This window comes from Centroberyx affinis, unplaced genomic scaffold (assembly GCF_046629955.1).
Source record: "Centroberyx affinis isolate AG114_WGS23_722 - 3 ecotype Tasmania unplaced genomic scaffold, CSIRO-AGI_Caff_v1 ptg004377l_1, whole genome shotgun sequence".
NCBI lineage: Eukaryota > Metazoa > Chordata > Actinopteri > Beryciformes > Berycidae > Centroberyx > Centroberyx affinis.
Window position 1 is genome coordinate 128,614 of NW_027282070.1, and position 16,397 is coordinate 145,010.

Genomic DNA, 16,397 nt, shown 5'->3' on the forward strand with positions numbered 1-16,397 from the left:
TTAACGTTTTGTGCTTTTATGAATCGCATTCCCAATATGTAAATGATCAACAGGGGTGGAAGAACGGGGAAAACGGTAACGCTAATAATGTCCCGATATTTCACGTTTATGAATGAGGAAGCACCCTACCATGACCGTATCTGTCCCTAACATCACGCTAAACCTGCCGGTAAGTTTTATGAATGAGCTCCATAGTGTTTATCATTGCTAGGATACAGGATACTCAACCTACCCACTGGCTCAACTCACCCCGCTCTCCCCTACTGTGTCTGCTCCAGCCCTCCATGCTAACACAATAGTAGGCACCATGCTAACACTTTAGCATACAGTATGTTGAGTGATAGTAGGTTCCATGCTAACACTTTAGCATACAGTATGTTGAGTAATAGTAGGCACCATGCTAACACTTTAGCATATAGTACTCAGTATCCAGTATTTCCATTTATCCTCTCTTTACGAAAGGCAGACACAAAGACAAGGAAAGACCTTCCAGAGTTGACTTTATTTCAAAATGATTCTGACAAACTAAGGATGACTTGTGTGTGTCTGTATTTTTGCCCTTCACTCCTTCATGCCTCTCTTATGTCAAATGTCGTTGGTGTTTTGGTGTTGTGGACATTGATATAAAGGAAATCACATGTGGTTTCTGACAAGACTGCACAGGAAATGTCCTCTGGTGTTTTCACTGGAACAGAGAAACACTGCTGTAATATAATAGCTATAATATATAGGCTAATGGATGAGAGACACTGGCCTTTAAAGAAAACACAGAATAATAACTTACAATATAGCCTACTATATGTTTCATGTTTCACAAAATCCTAGTTTTGCTTGTACAAATTATGCAAACCTAATGAATTGTCAGGAAGATGAGTGCAGAGGAACAAGACCTAACCAACACTGAGCTCCCTCTTTATATCTTCCACAAAACCCAGATTACCTTTGATATAAATACTGACTATAGAGGCTTTCGAGTGTCTACAGTCATTTGTGTTTGAAAACAGCAGGACAACCCTTGGGACTTCCTTGTCTTGTGCTGATGGAACAGTGCATGAGATTTCAGACCAAGACAATGAAATCATCAGATGCGGTTTTCTTCCCCTCCCTCCTCACTTCCTCTCTCCTTCCTGTTCGCTGTTGTGCACTTCCTGCGTGGGCGCCTCTTCCACCAGGCATGATCCATCTACTGCATCGTCTTCGGAAACAGACAGAAGTCAACACTTCCTCCCACTCTGAGAGGTTTGAGAAGTTTACTTCAGTTCACTTTTAGTATACTTATTTTAAACTAAAAAATGAGCAAGTATACTTTTATTTTGGAGTGGAGTCTGGCTCGGATCTGGAGGCTGGAGCACAGTTCTCATAGGTGACTCTCCAGGTTTCCGGTGTCTGAGTTTCCCCTGGTGTTCGAACCATCACTTTCCCTCTTTGTCTTCCATTTGTAGAGCAGCAGTAGACTGACAGCCAGCAGCACAACAACAACAACAACAACAGTCACACGCACAACCAAAACCTGAAAGTCACTTGTCTCATTTGGACAGGATGAATCATCTCTGGTTGTTGTTGAAAGCAGGTCAGCTGTTGGACTGCAGCGCTCCCGGCTACCTGGAGGTATGAAAGCTACAGTGAAGTGATGACATTTTGAACACAAGGCTACAGAAGAAGATTAGGGCCACATGAAAAATTTGAGTTCTGAGATTAATCTCCGAATTCTAACTTTAATCTCAGAACCCAAATACATTTTTCACATGTGGCTCTAATCCTCTTCCGCACAAGGCCCAGGTTGAAAACAACCAGAATTATCAGGCATCACTGTCTACAGTATACATAACAAATGTAGGCGACTAACATTACTTCTTCGGTTTTATCTTTTTTTTTTATTTCTTTTTTTTTATTTTACATAAGAGCTTAAGACAATTGAACCAAATACTTCAGTTTCAATAACCAATGACATGCACAATCTGGATTTTTAGGCCATATAATTTTGGAAAAATTTTCACATTCATTCTTTAAGAGTTTGATTTTTAGAAGGAGACCAAGGCTTTTAGAGCATTCTAACCCACTGTATATCACATTAGCCTGTTTTCTATATTGTTTTTCAAATATTAATGTCAAAAAAAAGGTTATACCCACAAAATACAGCAAATGCAATTAAAAAAATTGTTTTCCTGTATGCTGCTGATATTTGTGTCAATAGCTCAGTCAGTCAAGTCAAGGGAGCACAGCATACACCCATTCCTATTTTTTCATTTTTGACGCTGGGGCTACCCAGTTGTTTAGGCTTTAGGTTTGCATTGAGGATTCTGCCTTTAACTATGATAGATAGCTCAGACATTATAAATCATTTCCTTTTTCCAACTAAGCTTGTATATATTTTTTAAAGCTGTCTTTTTTTCTTTTTTTTTTTTTTACATTTTTGCCTTCACTGGACAGATCAAACCAAAGAGAGACAGGAAAGACCGGTGGGTTTTGAACCCAGGACGTCTAAGACAGACCACTGAGCCACCGGGCAGCCCTTCATTTTACTTCTTTGTGTGAATTAGTAAACTTCAAGTATTCCAAGCTGAGCCATTGATTTCAACCATCTCTGAAAACATCATGCCTTTTCTTTAGATTTACTGTTAACACACCCAGGGCAACGCCACATTTAAAAAGAAATCACCATTGACATATGTAATCAATCAAACTGCATCATATCCATCATATCAGAGTTGAACCACACCGAGTGGATAGAGTCTAACCCTCACAGCAACACTTTGTATATGTTGCCACTGGTGTTTTGTCACCTACCCTTGGTTGGTTGGTTGGCTGTGTTGTGTCTGGCTGTAACTGTGATGACAGTACCCTTCCCTTGGCCCTCGTTTAGCAGTGGCATCTCCACAGTCACCTTGCAGATGTATCTACCCGATTCATTTCTCATGATATTTGAAAAGGTCAGATTTAAACAGTTACACTTCTTCTTCTTCAGAGATCCCTGACACTGGCCGTTATTGATGGTTTCAGTCTTAAAGCTTGTACTCTCATTACTAATTGTTGTTTGATTTTTCAGCCAGTTAACTCTCCCTTTTGTGATGTTCACATCCCAGCAGCAGTCTATCCGGACAGTCTCCCCCTCCTTGATGGTGACATCAGGAGACTGGGTCACGACAAGTTTGTTTTCAGATGAAACACCTAAGAGACAGAACGATAAACGATTCATTAGTTCATTACCAGACCATACGTACATCAGCTCAATGACATGAAGTTTTTCACAAGATTCAACAAAATCGCTGTGAGGGTTTTTATGTTTTATGTTTCACTAAACTTTCTCCTCTAAGCAATAACTCATCCTTTGAATACCATGCAATCATGGTTACCGCTCCTGTCAAATTATTTGTGGTTATCATATATCGCCCACCAGGGCTACTGGGGAACTTTGTTGTTGAACTGGACATGCTACTCTCAGCTATTCCTGAAGATGGCACCCCACTGATTGTCATGGGGGACATGAATCTCTACCTTGACAAACCCCAAGCGGCTGACTTCCTTACACTACTGTCCTCATTTGACCTCAAACTGGTCTCCACCGCTCCCACACACAAAGCGGGCAATACACTCGATCTGATTTTGACTCGGAACTGTTCCACGGCAAATCTGACTGTCACTCCCCTACATCTGTCAGACCACTTCTTTGTTCAATTCATGGTTTCCTTGCCGGAACATCCTCACGTTCCGCCGCAAATGGTCTCCTTCAGACGGAACCTCCGGTCCCTCACACCGGCTCGGCTCTCCGATGAGGTCACGGCTACCATGCCCCCTCATAATGAGTTCTCCTCACTCCATGTCAATGAGGCTACAGACACACTCTGCTCCTCACTAGCTGTCTCTCTAGACAATCTCTGCCCACTCTCATCTAAACCTGCTCGTAAAACCCCCACTAGCCCATGGCTCACCGGTGTCATCAAAGAGCAACGGGCGGGGCTCAGAGCAGCGGAGAGAAAATGGCGCAAATCCAGTGATCCCACTGACCTCACTGACTATCAAACTCTCTTGTCGGCATTCTCCTCCCATCTAAAAAATGCCAAGACCACTTACTACCAGGATAAAATCAGCAGCGCCAAGGACGCTCGCAAATTATTTTCAGCTTTTAACTCACTCCTCAAACCTCCACCACCCCCACCCTCAAGTTTGCTCACGGCTGACCTCTTTGCATCCTTCTTTACTGATAAGGTTTCTACCATCAGTAATCAGTTCTCTGAGCCTGACCAACTCAGTCTGCTGCCACCTGCTAACAGGACCTCACTCCTGTCCTTCTCCCATCTCACTGAAGAGCAAGTCTCCAAACTACTACTTGACTCTCGTCCCACTACCTGTCCGTTGGACCCCATACCCTCCAACCTCCTGCAGGCCATCTCTCCCACACTTATCCCTGCAGTCACGCACATCATCAACTCCTCACTCTCAGCGGGTGTGTTCCCCACTGCTTTCAAGCAAGCCCGGGTTACCCCGCTACTAAAGAAACCTACACTCAACCCATCGCAGGTTGATAATTACAGGCCGGTTTCACTACTCACCTTTCTTTCCAAAACACTTGAGCGGGCGGTCTTTAATCAAGTCTCTGAATTCCTTTCTGAGAACAACCTGTATGATCCCAACCAGTCTGGCTTCAAACGCGGACACTCTACCGAGACTGCGCTCTTGTCTGTAGTAGAAACACTGCGATCAGCTAGAGCTGCCGGTCAGTCCTCTGTCCTACTGCTACTTGACCTATCGGCCGCCTTTGACACGGTGAACCACCAAATCCTCCTCTCCACACTCGCTGAGCTCGGCTTCTCAGGATCTACCCTCTGCTGGTTTGAGTCCTACCTCTCAGGGAGATCCTTCAGAGTGTCTTGGAGAGGGGAAGTGTCTAAATCCCACTACTTGTCCACAGGGGTACCTCAAGGGTCAGTGCTTGGACCCCTTCTCTTTTCATTATACACCACCTCATTGGGTGCAGTGATCCGCTCACATGGCTTCTCTTATCATTCATATGCTGACGATACCCAGCTCCTCCTGTCGTTCCCGCCAGACGACCCCACAGTCTCGGCGCGGACATCGGCATGCCTCGCCGACATCTCGGCTTGGATGAAGGAACGCCACCTTCAGCTTAACTTGTCAAAGACTGAGCTCCTTGTCATCCCAGCCAGTCCCTCTATACAACAACAAATCAGCATCCAGCTCGAATCAACTGAGCTCATACCCACAAAGTCTGCCAGAAACTTGGGTGTCATGATTGATGACCAGCTAACCTTCAAGGAGCATGTGACTTCTGTTACTCGGTCATGCCGATTTGCTCTATACAATATCAGGAAGATCAGACCCTACCTGTCTGAGCATGCAGCACAACTCCTGGTACAGGCTCTTGTAATATCACGCCTTGACTACTGCAACTCCTTACTGGCAGGGCTCCCGGCCTGTACTTTCAAACCTCTGCAGATGATCCAGAACGCGGCGGCGCGTCTGGTCTTCAACCAGCCCAAAAGAGCACATGTCACGCCGCTATTCATATCCCTCCACTGGCTCCCAGTTGCTGCCCGCATCAAGTTCAAGTCCTTGATGCTCGCCTACAAATCAATAACCAAAACGGCTCCGACCTACCTGAACTCCCTCATTCAGGTCTACGCTCCCTCCCGCTCACTACGCTCTGCCATGGAGCGGCGCCTGGTGCTGCCACCTCAGCAAGGCCCTAAGTCTCTAGCCAGACTCTTCTCTTCTGTGGTCCCCCGGTGGTGGAACGAGTTGCCAAACTCCATTCGATCCGCAGAATCCCTCTCTATCCTTAAGAAAAGGCTAAAGACCCAGCTCTTTAGCGAATACCTCCTTTCATAAAAAAAAAAAAAAAAAAAAAAAAAAAAAAAAATTTTTGATGCACTCTACGCATTACCTCATAGCACTACCTTGTAGCACTCCCTCGTAGCACCTATGTCCTGTTGGACCAGAACTTAGCTTGTTGCACTGTCTCGTAGCACCTTTGTCCTGTTGGACCAGAACTTAGTTCTATAGCACTTACTCTCGTTGTTCTCTCCTATCTAGAAACTTGCTTGTGTTGTATGCAAATCTCATGTGTAAGTCGCTTTGGATAAAAGCGTCTGCCAAATGTGAAATTGTAAATTGTAAATTGTAATGTTTAAAATAAATCACAGTGATATAATCTGATTTTGGATTCCACTCATTTTGACACATCAGTCATTTGAAAGTCAAAGATGTGTTTGTACTCACTCCATGATGAGGGGGCAGACAGAGAGGCGAGAAGCAGACTGCTCAGTAGAAGCTTCATCATTCCACAATGATTCAACACTGACTTCTGCCACTCTTAAGGGCGAAGGCCCTCCCACTGGGCACGCACACATGAAAAGCATCATCTTGTCTTCGGGTTCATGTGAAATGTGTGTAGAAAAAGAAGTGTTATAAACCACAGCCTTTGTTCCATCCCGTTCAGATGAGTAGAAGGCAGTGAGGTTCTAAAAGTTGAGTTTCAAAAGTTTGTTTTCCCCTCTCTGCTCTTCTCCTAGATAAAGCTTGAAGAAAAGATATTTGCTTCTGATCTGCTTCACAATCACTGATGAAAGTCCCGAGTGAACTGAGCAGTAATTTTTTGACAAACAAGACAAAACTCCTATCATATCATATTTATCATTTATCATATCTATCATGTCATATTTATTAAACATTTTCACGTTTCCAATGATAATTAATCCCCTAGGACACAATGTGACTTTATCTATTGATTTTTAAATAATTGACATTCATTTTCATTAGTTAACGTTTTGTGCTTTTATGAATCGCATTCCCAATATGTAAATGATCAACAGGGGTGGAAGAACGGGGAAAACGGTAACGCTAATAATGTCCCGATATTTCACGTTTATGAATGAGGCAGCACCCTACCGTGACGGTATCTGTCCCTAACATCACGCTAAACCTGCCGGTAAGTTTTATGAATGAGCTCCATAGTGTTTATCATTGCTAGGATACAGGATACTCAACTTACCCACTGGCTCAACTCACCCCGCTCTCCCCTACTGTGTCTGCTCCAGCCCTCCATGCTAACACAATAGTAGGCACCATGCTAACACTTTAGCATACAGTATGTTGAGTGATAGTAGGTTCCATGCTAACACAATAGTAGGCACCATGCTAACACTTTAGCATACAGTATGTTGAGCGATAGTAGGTTCCATGCTAACACTTTAGCATACAGTATGTTGAGTAATAGTAGGCACCATGCTAACACTTTAGCATATAGTACTCAGTATCCAGTATTTCCATTTATCCTCTCTTGACGAAAGGCAGACACAAAGACAAGGAAAGACCTTCCAGAGTTGACTTTATTTCAAAATGATTCTGACAAACTAAGGATGACTTGTGTGTGTCTGTATTTTTGCCCTTCACTCCTTCATGCCTCTCTTATGTGAAATGTCGTTGGTGTTTTGGTGTTTTGGTGTTGTGGACATTGATATAAAGGAAATCACATGTGGTTTCTGACAAGACTGCACAGGAAATGTCCTCTGGTGTTTTCACTGGAACAGAGAAACACTGCTGTAATATAATAGCTATAATATATAGGCTAATGGATGAGAGACACTGGCCTTTAAAGAAAACACAGAATAATAACTTACAATATAGCCTACTATATGTTTCATGTTTCACAAAATCCTAGTTTTGCTTGTACAAATTATGCAAACCTAATGAATTGTCAGGAAGATGAGTGCAGAGGAACAAGACCTAACCAACACTGAGCTCCCTCTTTATATCTTCCACAAAATCCAGATTACCTTTGATATAAATACTGACTATAGAGGCTTTCGAGTGTCTACAGTCATTTGTGTTTGAAAACAGCAGGTCAACCCTTGGGACTTCCTTGTCTTGTGCTGATGGAACAGTGCATGAGATTTCAGACCAAGGCAATGAAATCATCAGATGCGGTTTTCTTCCCCTCCCTCCTCACTTCCTCTCTCCTTCCTGTTCGCTGTTGTGCACTTCCTGCGTGGGCGCCTCTTCCACCAGGCATGATCCATCTACTGCATCGTCTTCTATTTCCCTCACACCTCCTTCCTCTTCACCTTCATCTCCTCCCTGGGCTGAAGTGGGTTCATTTCTAGGAGCTGCTGAAACAGGAATGCACCGATCGATCAAAGTCATAATACCATGTATGCTCTTAATGAATACAGTTATCAGTTGTTTATGCTGTAACACATGGAGTGAACATGGAATTGTACCTGGTTTGTGTTGCTGAGGTTTGATCCCTCTTCTGTTGAGGTAGAGGAAGGTTAGAAGAAGGGTGAGGAAGGGCAGATAGCGGAGGACAGAAATCAACACTTCCTCCCACTCTGGACCTGAAATTCATCCACAGAGACAGTTGGTCAATTACTATCACCAAGAACCCTTAAAAGAGAACTTTACTTCAGTTCACTTTTAGTATACTTATTTTAAACTAAAAAATGAGCAAGTATACTTTTATTTTTCTTTGTTGTGCTTGCAAAATGTACACTTGAGAATAATATTCTTAAAGTTATACTTGTAGACTTGTTGAATACTTTATACTTTTGCAAAAAGGTATTGAGGATATTATACTTAGGCTTATACTTTTATTGATACTACAAGCATACTTAAAGTACAGTAGTATTCTTAAAGTATACTTTAAGTATACTGAAGCCTTAATCATACTTAAGCCTTACTTCAGCACCCTAACAGTATGTAATTAGTGTGGCATGCTGGCTCAGTAGTTAGCAGTGTTGCCTCATAGCCAGAGGGTCCTAGGTTCTGCAAGATAGTACTTGCAGTTTACCCAGAAGTATTTGTTTGAGTCAACTAGTATACTTAAAGTATACAGATATATCCCATCAAATATGCTGTAGTAATGTTCTTTGAGTTAACTTTAAGTATATTTACAAGTATACTTTTATAAACTAAAAAGTGGGCCAAGTTAGTCCCAAAGATTAACACAAAAGCATACTTATAGTTCCCCAAATTTAGTGTACTTTTTTATACTTAAGTATACTTTAAAAAGTAAACTTAAAGTATATTACTTCTTTGTAAGGGCATTCTATGGGGAAACCTCTTTTGAAATGAGCTACTGGCTCCAAACAAGGAACCACATAAGCTTGCTATGTGGTGTTCAAAGTGAAAAGTATTCACCTCCCTTGACTTTATGCAGATATTGTTGTGCTGCTAAAATTAGTTCAAGATAGATTTATTTGGGTTTTTTGGTCCAAATAAATGTACAGTATATTGAACTGATTTTGTAGTACAGGAAAACGTGTAAAAAGTAGAAGGAGATGAATACATTCCTTAGCCACTGTATGTATCTTTAATGTAATGCATGTGCTTCCTGAATTCCAATGACTCATTGGAGGATTTGAGGATCGTACTTGATTGTGCTGGTCCTTCCTCGCTTTCCTGTGGCTTCACCTCAAGACTGGTCCCGGCACCTTTGCCTTGCCGAAACTCTGGTATCTCCACAGTAACCATGCAGACGTATTTCCCTGCATCCTTTAGGGCAACCTTTTGGATATGGAGGTGACTCTCATTAAGATCGAAGACGAGGTCCTTCTTCAGAAGACGTTCCTCCTCTGGCAGTGCAGGGGCTTCTTTGAGCCAGCGTACCTCGACCCTGGATCTGTTGTGTTGGCCGCTCCAGAGGCAGCTGATGCGCACCGGTTCCCCAACCACGGCCCGGATACTCAGAGGGGACTGGGAGACTGAGAAACTGCTACCAGAGGCTTGTCCATGGGAGACAGACGTACCCAATCTGACACCTTAACAGAGCCATCAGTGAAAAAACAGAAATTTTTTATCACTAATCCAACAGATTAAATTATGTCAGAAAGCAATTTTTAAATTAAACTTCAAAAATATTATTTTGTAGCACACTTTTTCATTCAAGTACCAAACAGCTGACTTTGCATTTATAAATCATGTGCATTTTTTCACTTGATAGTTGTTCTGCAACAGCAGGTGGCTTTCTACATCTGTATTCACAAAGTGTTGAAAACACAGCCGTAATCAAAGGAAATATCTTACCGGTCCAAACCAATGTCAAGATAAAAGCGTCGAGCAGCAGCATCTCTTGCAGCACAGTGCAGATTGATACAACGATGGCTTGATGCCTCTTTTATGTGTGAACATCAGCCACTCAGGGAAAGTGACGCCTGCTGATGTTAACACACTCTTTCTTTACAAAGACCAGGTGTAAAACATGTGTCAGAGTAGGATGCAGTCCTCGCCAACACATTGCTACTTGATACTGAAGCACTATATTGAGGTGGCTTGCTCTGAAACAAGGACCTCTGCTCTCCCCAGGAGTCTTTATAATCTATATACAGTATATATTCCAAATATCTGTGGGAGTGAATATTATATATGCACATGTATGGTTTATTTTTTACAAAGTAAGATAAAGCTACACCTGGGGATACAAAAATGTATCTGTCCTTTGCATGATATCACATCCTGGATTTTTACTGTTACTAGTGTTTGCTAGTTTCCAGTGCCTTTGGAGTGCCCTTTGGAGCAGGGTGATACACACGTACATCTGGGTTATGTGCCTTTGCTCAAGGCAGTTCACCAGGACTGGGTCCTGGGGATCAAACCAGCAGCCTTTTGGCAACTAGGAAGCCTCCCTCTGGTGAAGAAGAGGATGTGAGTTGGTGAAGCCACATCTTTAGATGCATTTTATCTATAGAGCAAGAGCAGATGCCCATTCAGAGACTTATTTCAATTTGTAAGGCAGTATCACCACTGCAGTTTATGGCATTTGTCTATAAGGGCGACTAAACGGAAGTGGCTGTGCTCTGCTGTGGCCTGTCAGTGTGATGTTAGAGAAAAACAGGAAGGCCATCACCACAAACCACCAAACCTTGAGATGATCTATTACTTTAGTCTTAGTCTTACATCTACAGGATCACTTTAAGAGTCCACTACTTCTGAACTGTCAACCAATCTTTCTGTATGTGACAAAGAACAACAAAACAGAAAAACAAACATGCTTAACAATTGCTTTGATTTATGTCGATAATCTCACATAAGGCAATTTATTGGACAATGGTAGATTCCCTTCACCTCACCATTCACTTTCCATGATTTCCATGAAACTGTCTTTATTTAACTTAATCTATTTTTATTAAATAACTAATAGGCTCAATGTTAATTTTTCTAACAGCCTTTACTTGTATGACTCTTTTTTTGTGTCACAGTTTTAGAAAATGTTGTGAAATTAGCACAAATTCTGAAACGCAGATTAGGTGTTGTGTACACAAATTATGTGAACATTGCATTCCTCCACTACAAATTGGATTATGTGACAGTATAGCACTAATTGGACACGTCATTTTCACCTGTTTGTCACTTGAAAAGGTTGGATAATGGTTAAGTAAAACAATTTGGTTAAGGTTAGGGTAAGGGTTTTGGTCATGGTTAAATACAAAAAGCTTTCTCTTAAAATTTTAACTTTATTCACAGCACAAAACTTTCTTAGCATGAGTTGGGAAATGAACCTGGATCATCAGAGTTGAAGGTAAATGTATACACCCATCCACTGCATCCTTACTTTCCACTGCACTATTTCAATGTCAAACTACTGCCTGTTTCTAGTCGTGTCTCCTTCACATAATTCTTTCATTGGAAAACCTATTTCTCTCACTTTAGATGCAGAGCATGTATTTGCATTTCAAGACAATGAGCTCATTTCATGAACTGTTTGGAGACCAGGCTTGTGTTTGGACTGGGCTGCCCTCTTCTGGATGATGCTGACACCTCAGACTACAGATAAAAGATCCACACTCAGGCTCATGATGGGATATCTTAGCCAGATTTTGGATCAGAGGTACTGCCTTCCAGTTTCCATGGATAAATTTAAAGTGGTAATCCGTGAGTTCCCGGTTTGTAATATGAGATCAGCTGTCAATCAAACAGTGTGTCCAGTACTGTGACGTCTTTTTCCTTGGATTTCCTGTTGATGCAGTTTGAGTTTTTCTTCTCTTTGTCTGCCATGGTGCTATCGCTGCTCATGCTAACTACCCAGCTCTTCTTCTGTTTATTAAAAAAACAAAACAATGAATATCACTTCCTGTGCACCAGAGGATTTTTACCAGACACAGGGGGAGTTTAGAACAGGAAATGTAAAAGCTTTCATGAGCTGGATATACAGTAGATTCAATCACTATTGTGTTATATAAGTTGACAATAGACAGCAGCATAATGAAACATTTATTTACATGAAACTGTTTATGATTAGGAATTAAATCAAATAACATTTGAGAGAGAGGGGAAAGCACAGCTGAGTTATTTGTGCTGAGTTACAGCTGAGTTAGTTAATTAAAATTAATATTCCACAGGGCAGCAGTCATGTCATGCCTCTAGGACCCAAAATACATTAAATGCATATTGTCAGTGTCGGGTAAAAACCTTGTATCTCCAAAATGTCAACTTTTAAGGAGCAAGAAAAACAGCCTGCTTTCTAGCTTGATGGCCATGTATTTCTGAGTTCACCCAATGGGTTTTGAAAGTGTTTCATAAGCCCAAGACGTCGGAGAAGTTCCTCAACCCATAGAGGATCATGTAATCCTTCAGTTAACGTGAAAACATGAAAATTACCAAAATTTGAGTTATTGGAACGATTTGTTATTGTGTATGTGGAAAAATGGTCAATGTACACATGTGCCGGTCAGTTTGTACATTTACCGACAGTGTGCACATATATACTGTACATGGAGCAGTCAGTTTGTCTGCAAACAAACCGGTAAATGTAAATACTTTTCACATGAACCCGAGCATGTGCAAATAAACCAGGATATGTGGAAATTTTTGGTGAGCTGTATGTACATTTACCACATCGCTGGTAAATGTACAAACTGACCGGTCCACGTATACATGAACCACACTGTCGGTAAATGCATAAATTGGCGTTTTTCCAAACCGTAACACATACATACAAAGCACAGTGCATCACTGATACACACTTCATACTGTACAATACTGAAAGGTTCAGTTCCTGGATGGGAACACCAGAGGGCAAAAAACACCAGTTTAATTCATTTGAGGAAGGGAAATGTGAATTTGTAGATACATTTACAGAACTACGCCTATTTCACATTGTGTATATTACTGTTAATTCACATACTCTTCTTCACTTTTCACATAACCCTCTCATTGTTCTGCATACTAATGATATTTTCATAATGATTCCACTGTTTCATTCTGTGTACATACTGATTTGTAATTCTGTTACATTTAAACACACATTTATATATATTGAACATGTTTAAATGTAGTAATCTATATATAAGTAAGCAATCGTGACTGTTATTAATATCTGTAAGTATCAACTGTAAGTAACCGTAACAACTGTAATTGAATCCGTGTATGCAAATGATACTTTCCTCCCATATTTCCACCCATACAGTTTGCTTTACATGTTGAAATTTTCAGCAGCATGTTTGTATAACCCCACAATTGTTAATGTTCTATTTTATTGCTTCATTATTTCTATTACTTGCTTTATTACTGCTTTATTGCTTATTGTGTATTTTGTTTTTTGCTTATATTCTATGCATCCTATTACTTTTGCAGCTGCAGATACCTAATTTCATGTGGATCAATAGAGTTTCATCTTTTCTTATCTTCAATGTTGGGGGTCTAGGAATTGAAGCTTATTCTACTGTAGCACTCATTAAGTCACTCTAGTGTCAGCTAAATGCCTTAAATATAATGTAATATAAATGGAATATAAAACCATATACAATGTTTGGCTCAGTCAAATTAATTATTCAAATGAAGATTTAAAGGGCTACTTTTTGGGAGTTTGGCCCATTGGTCACCTTACGCAATATGTGACCGAGGATTGGCACCAAAAACATCTCATCACAATCTCTGTGCTAACGCTTTAGCATGCAGCATGTTAAAGGATAAGGCTGGTGTTTTTTTAATGGATTTCTTACCGTCAACAAATCCTAAAAATAACTAAATCAGCAATGATTTTGCCCAATGAAGCCACGTCCCAGCAGCCATAGAACTCCATTGTATTAAAAAAACAATTAAAAACACGTCAAAGAGCCATGCCGTTGCTCTGGGCAACATATTTCTTCATCACCATGCACCGGGCCAGCCGACTTTTTCCTCAAACAACTTAATAAGCCGACTGTAAACACGTTTGTGATCTCAGGAAAGTAGTTCCGTAGCACAGAAAATAGTCCCCGGCGTAATGAAGAATTTGTTCCCATTTGAATTTGATTTGGTAATAACTACAACAGCCTGACTTTTTGTGGTAACAGTTAGCGATTTTTAAAATTGAAACTATGTCTTTGTGAGCTGTATGTGTTTGTGACTTCCGGGTTGACGGCTAAAAACGATACGTGGGAAGTCAGAAAGTAACGGGAGTAGAGCAAATGCATTGTTGATTTTGTTATCTACATAGGATTTGTTGATAAGCAATGCATTAAAAAACACCAGCCTTATCCTTTAAGTAATTGTTGGTGTCTAGCATTATGCTAAAAGTGAGAAAATGAGAACTTGTAGCAGCTCTAAGGCTGGATGGTTAGTTAGATATTTGGGAGGCTTCTTCCTTAATGTTTCCTCGGTGTCATAAGTTCCTTTAGACAGTGAACTTTTTAAGACAATGTCCTCTTCCCACAAGAGGTATACACTTGAAAAAGTCAGAGTATGGTTTACAGAATATGGATGATGATGATGATGATGATGATGCCGCCTCATGAAGTGGAGTGGGTAAGAAGCCTGTCCTCCACCACTTGGATGCAAGCCTGGATGCTCAGTGATATTTACATGGACAGATACAGAAGGCTACATGGGGGATCCATCCATTTATTTTTAATGTCAGGTGCCACAGGCAAAAATAGAGAATAGACAGATGGTAGTCTATTTCCATTTTTGTTCATGTATAGGTTCCTATGGGAATATTATACAATATTATAGTGATTTCTTTGTAGGGTTGCGTCATGGCTTGTACTCATAATGTTATTTAAAGTAGGCCTATAATTACTTTCCAGAGGGGGAGTGTTTCCACATGTTATAAGTAACAGACAAGCAGACAAAGCCTGTTGATCCTATGTTAGACCCGTGATATATTTCTGCTTGAGTAAGTTCTATTCTTCTGTCACTGCTGAAAACAGGAAATAAACTGACACACACTATGAAGGAAGGGCGTCGATAGTGTGTCAGTCAAGATAATTCACCTCCTGTTATAGAATGGTAAGCTTAGACCCGGAAATCACCTTGCACATGCGTACTACTGTCTAAAATGAGATCATTAATGTATAGTGAGCTAGCAAAATGCCTAACTAATATGTACAACAGCTAATTATTCACCGTTCATAAATATTCATTACTGATATCAGACGCCACCAGACCACGCATGTGCGAAGCAGGAACACTTGCCAAACTGCTAAAGTGTTTTGAACAAATTTAAAGACATATCTAGGCCTCACAACGCTACGAGAAGCTTAAACATTAGGTTGTTTAGCTGAATCAAACACAGATATTGAACTGAACACGAGACCATCTCAGTGACCCCCAGCTAAAACAGGAACAGCTGAGTATTTAACCGACGGCCGAAGTTCGCAGGAGTGAAACCTCTCGCTTCACCTGCTGCAGGCATCACCTTCACGGAAATAACAGCGGAAGAGGCACGGTTCTGCTTTCAAAATAAAAGCGTGAAATTTTCCACTCCTTTTTGAACAGGACTTTTTTGAAAAAATAAATTAATAAACAAATTCCCTCTTAAATATATAATTCATATGTCGAAGCATATTTAAGCATGTATTTTTGGTATATTATATTGTATGCTGCATTCATACTGTAACCTCCCCCCAATGATGCTGTTCATTCATGACAGTTGCTATGACACATAACTATGGTATTTGCTCAGACATGATCATAAATAAAAAATTAAAAAAACATTTTAAAAAGCATTCAAATAATTTTAATAAAAACATATGCTACAAACATGAAATGTCCCATAATTATAGATTTACCCTATACATGTTTACAATATGCTGTGCTTAATTTATCTTGAGTAAACTTCAGTGTCTGTCCTAATTTTATCATTCCAAACCTTTACGGTCTATGTTCCAGAGTAGTATTTTCTTTCTTCATTTCTCTTTCCTTTTTAAGTACTCCTATCACTGTCTGGCCAACCCCTTATTTTGATACTTCTATTTTACTTGTTTTGCCCCATTGTGTTAAGGGTTTTTAAATACAAAACACAGAGGTGGGGACACGAGTCACATGACTTGGACTCGCATCAGACTTGAAATCCAATTTTAAATGCTTGAGACTTGACTTGAAGCATGAAGAGAAGACTTGAGATTTGACCTGACTTGGGTTTTGGTGACTTGGGACTTGATTCTCACTTGTAATTTGATGAC

At 40.6% G+C, this 16,397-nt stretch overlaps 1 protein-coding gene across 1 annotated transcript; it reads right to left on the reverse strand.

Moving 5' to 3' along the window:
* Window positions 1-7,219: 7,219 nt before the first annotated feature.
* Window positions 7,220-10,084, reverse strand: LOC139664825 (uncharacterized). Its single transcript, XM_071543800.1, has 4 exons — window positions 10,042-10,084; window positions 9,390-9,776; window positions 8,238-8,354; window positions 7,220-8,126 (listed from the first exon to the last, which is right to left on the reverse strand). Exons 1-4 carry the CDS (start codon window positions 10,082-10,084, stop codon window positions 7,963-7,965), a joined length of 711 nt encoding a protein of 236 aa, XP_071399901.1. The 3' UTR covers window positions 7,220-7,962.
* Window positions 10,085-16,397: the final 6,313 nt, after the last annotated feature.

Bases quoted from the DNA above. Each gene is read 5' to 3' on its own strand.
- LOC139664825 (XM_071543800.1), bottom strand. From the start codon at position 10,084: ATGCTGCTGCTCGACGCTTTTATCTTGACATTGGTTTGGACCG. The intron at 9,777-10,041 runs GTAAGATATTTC...GGCTCTGTTAAG, and splicing joins CTTGACATTGGTTTGGACCG to GTGTCAGATTGGGTACGTCT. The intron at 8,355-9,389 runs GTACGATCCTCA...GATGAATTTCAG, and splicing joins GGAAGGACCAGCACAATCAA to GTCCAGAGTGGGAGGAAGTG.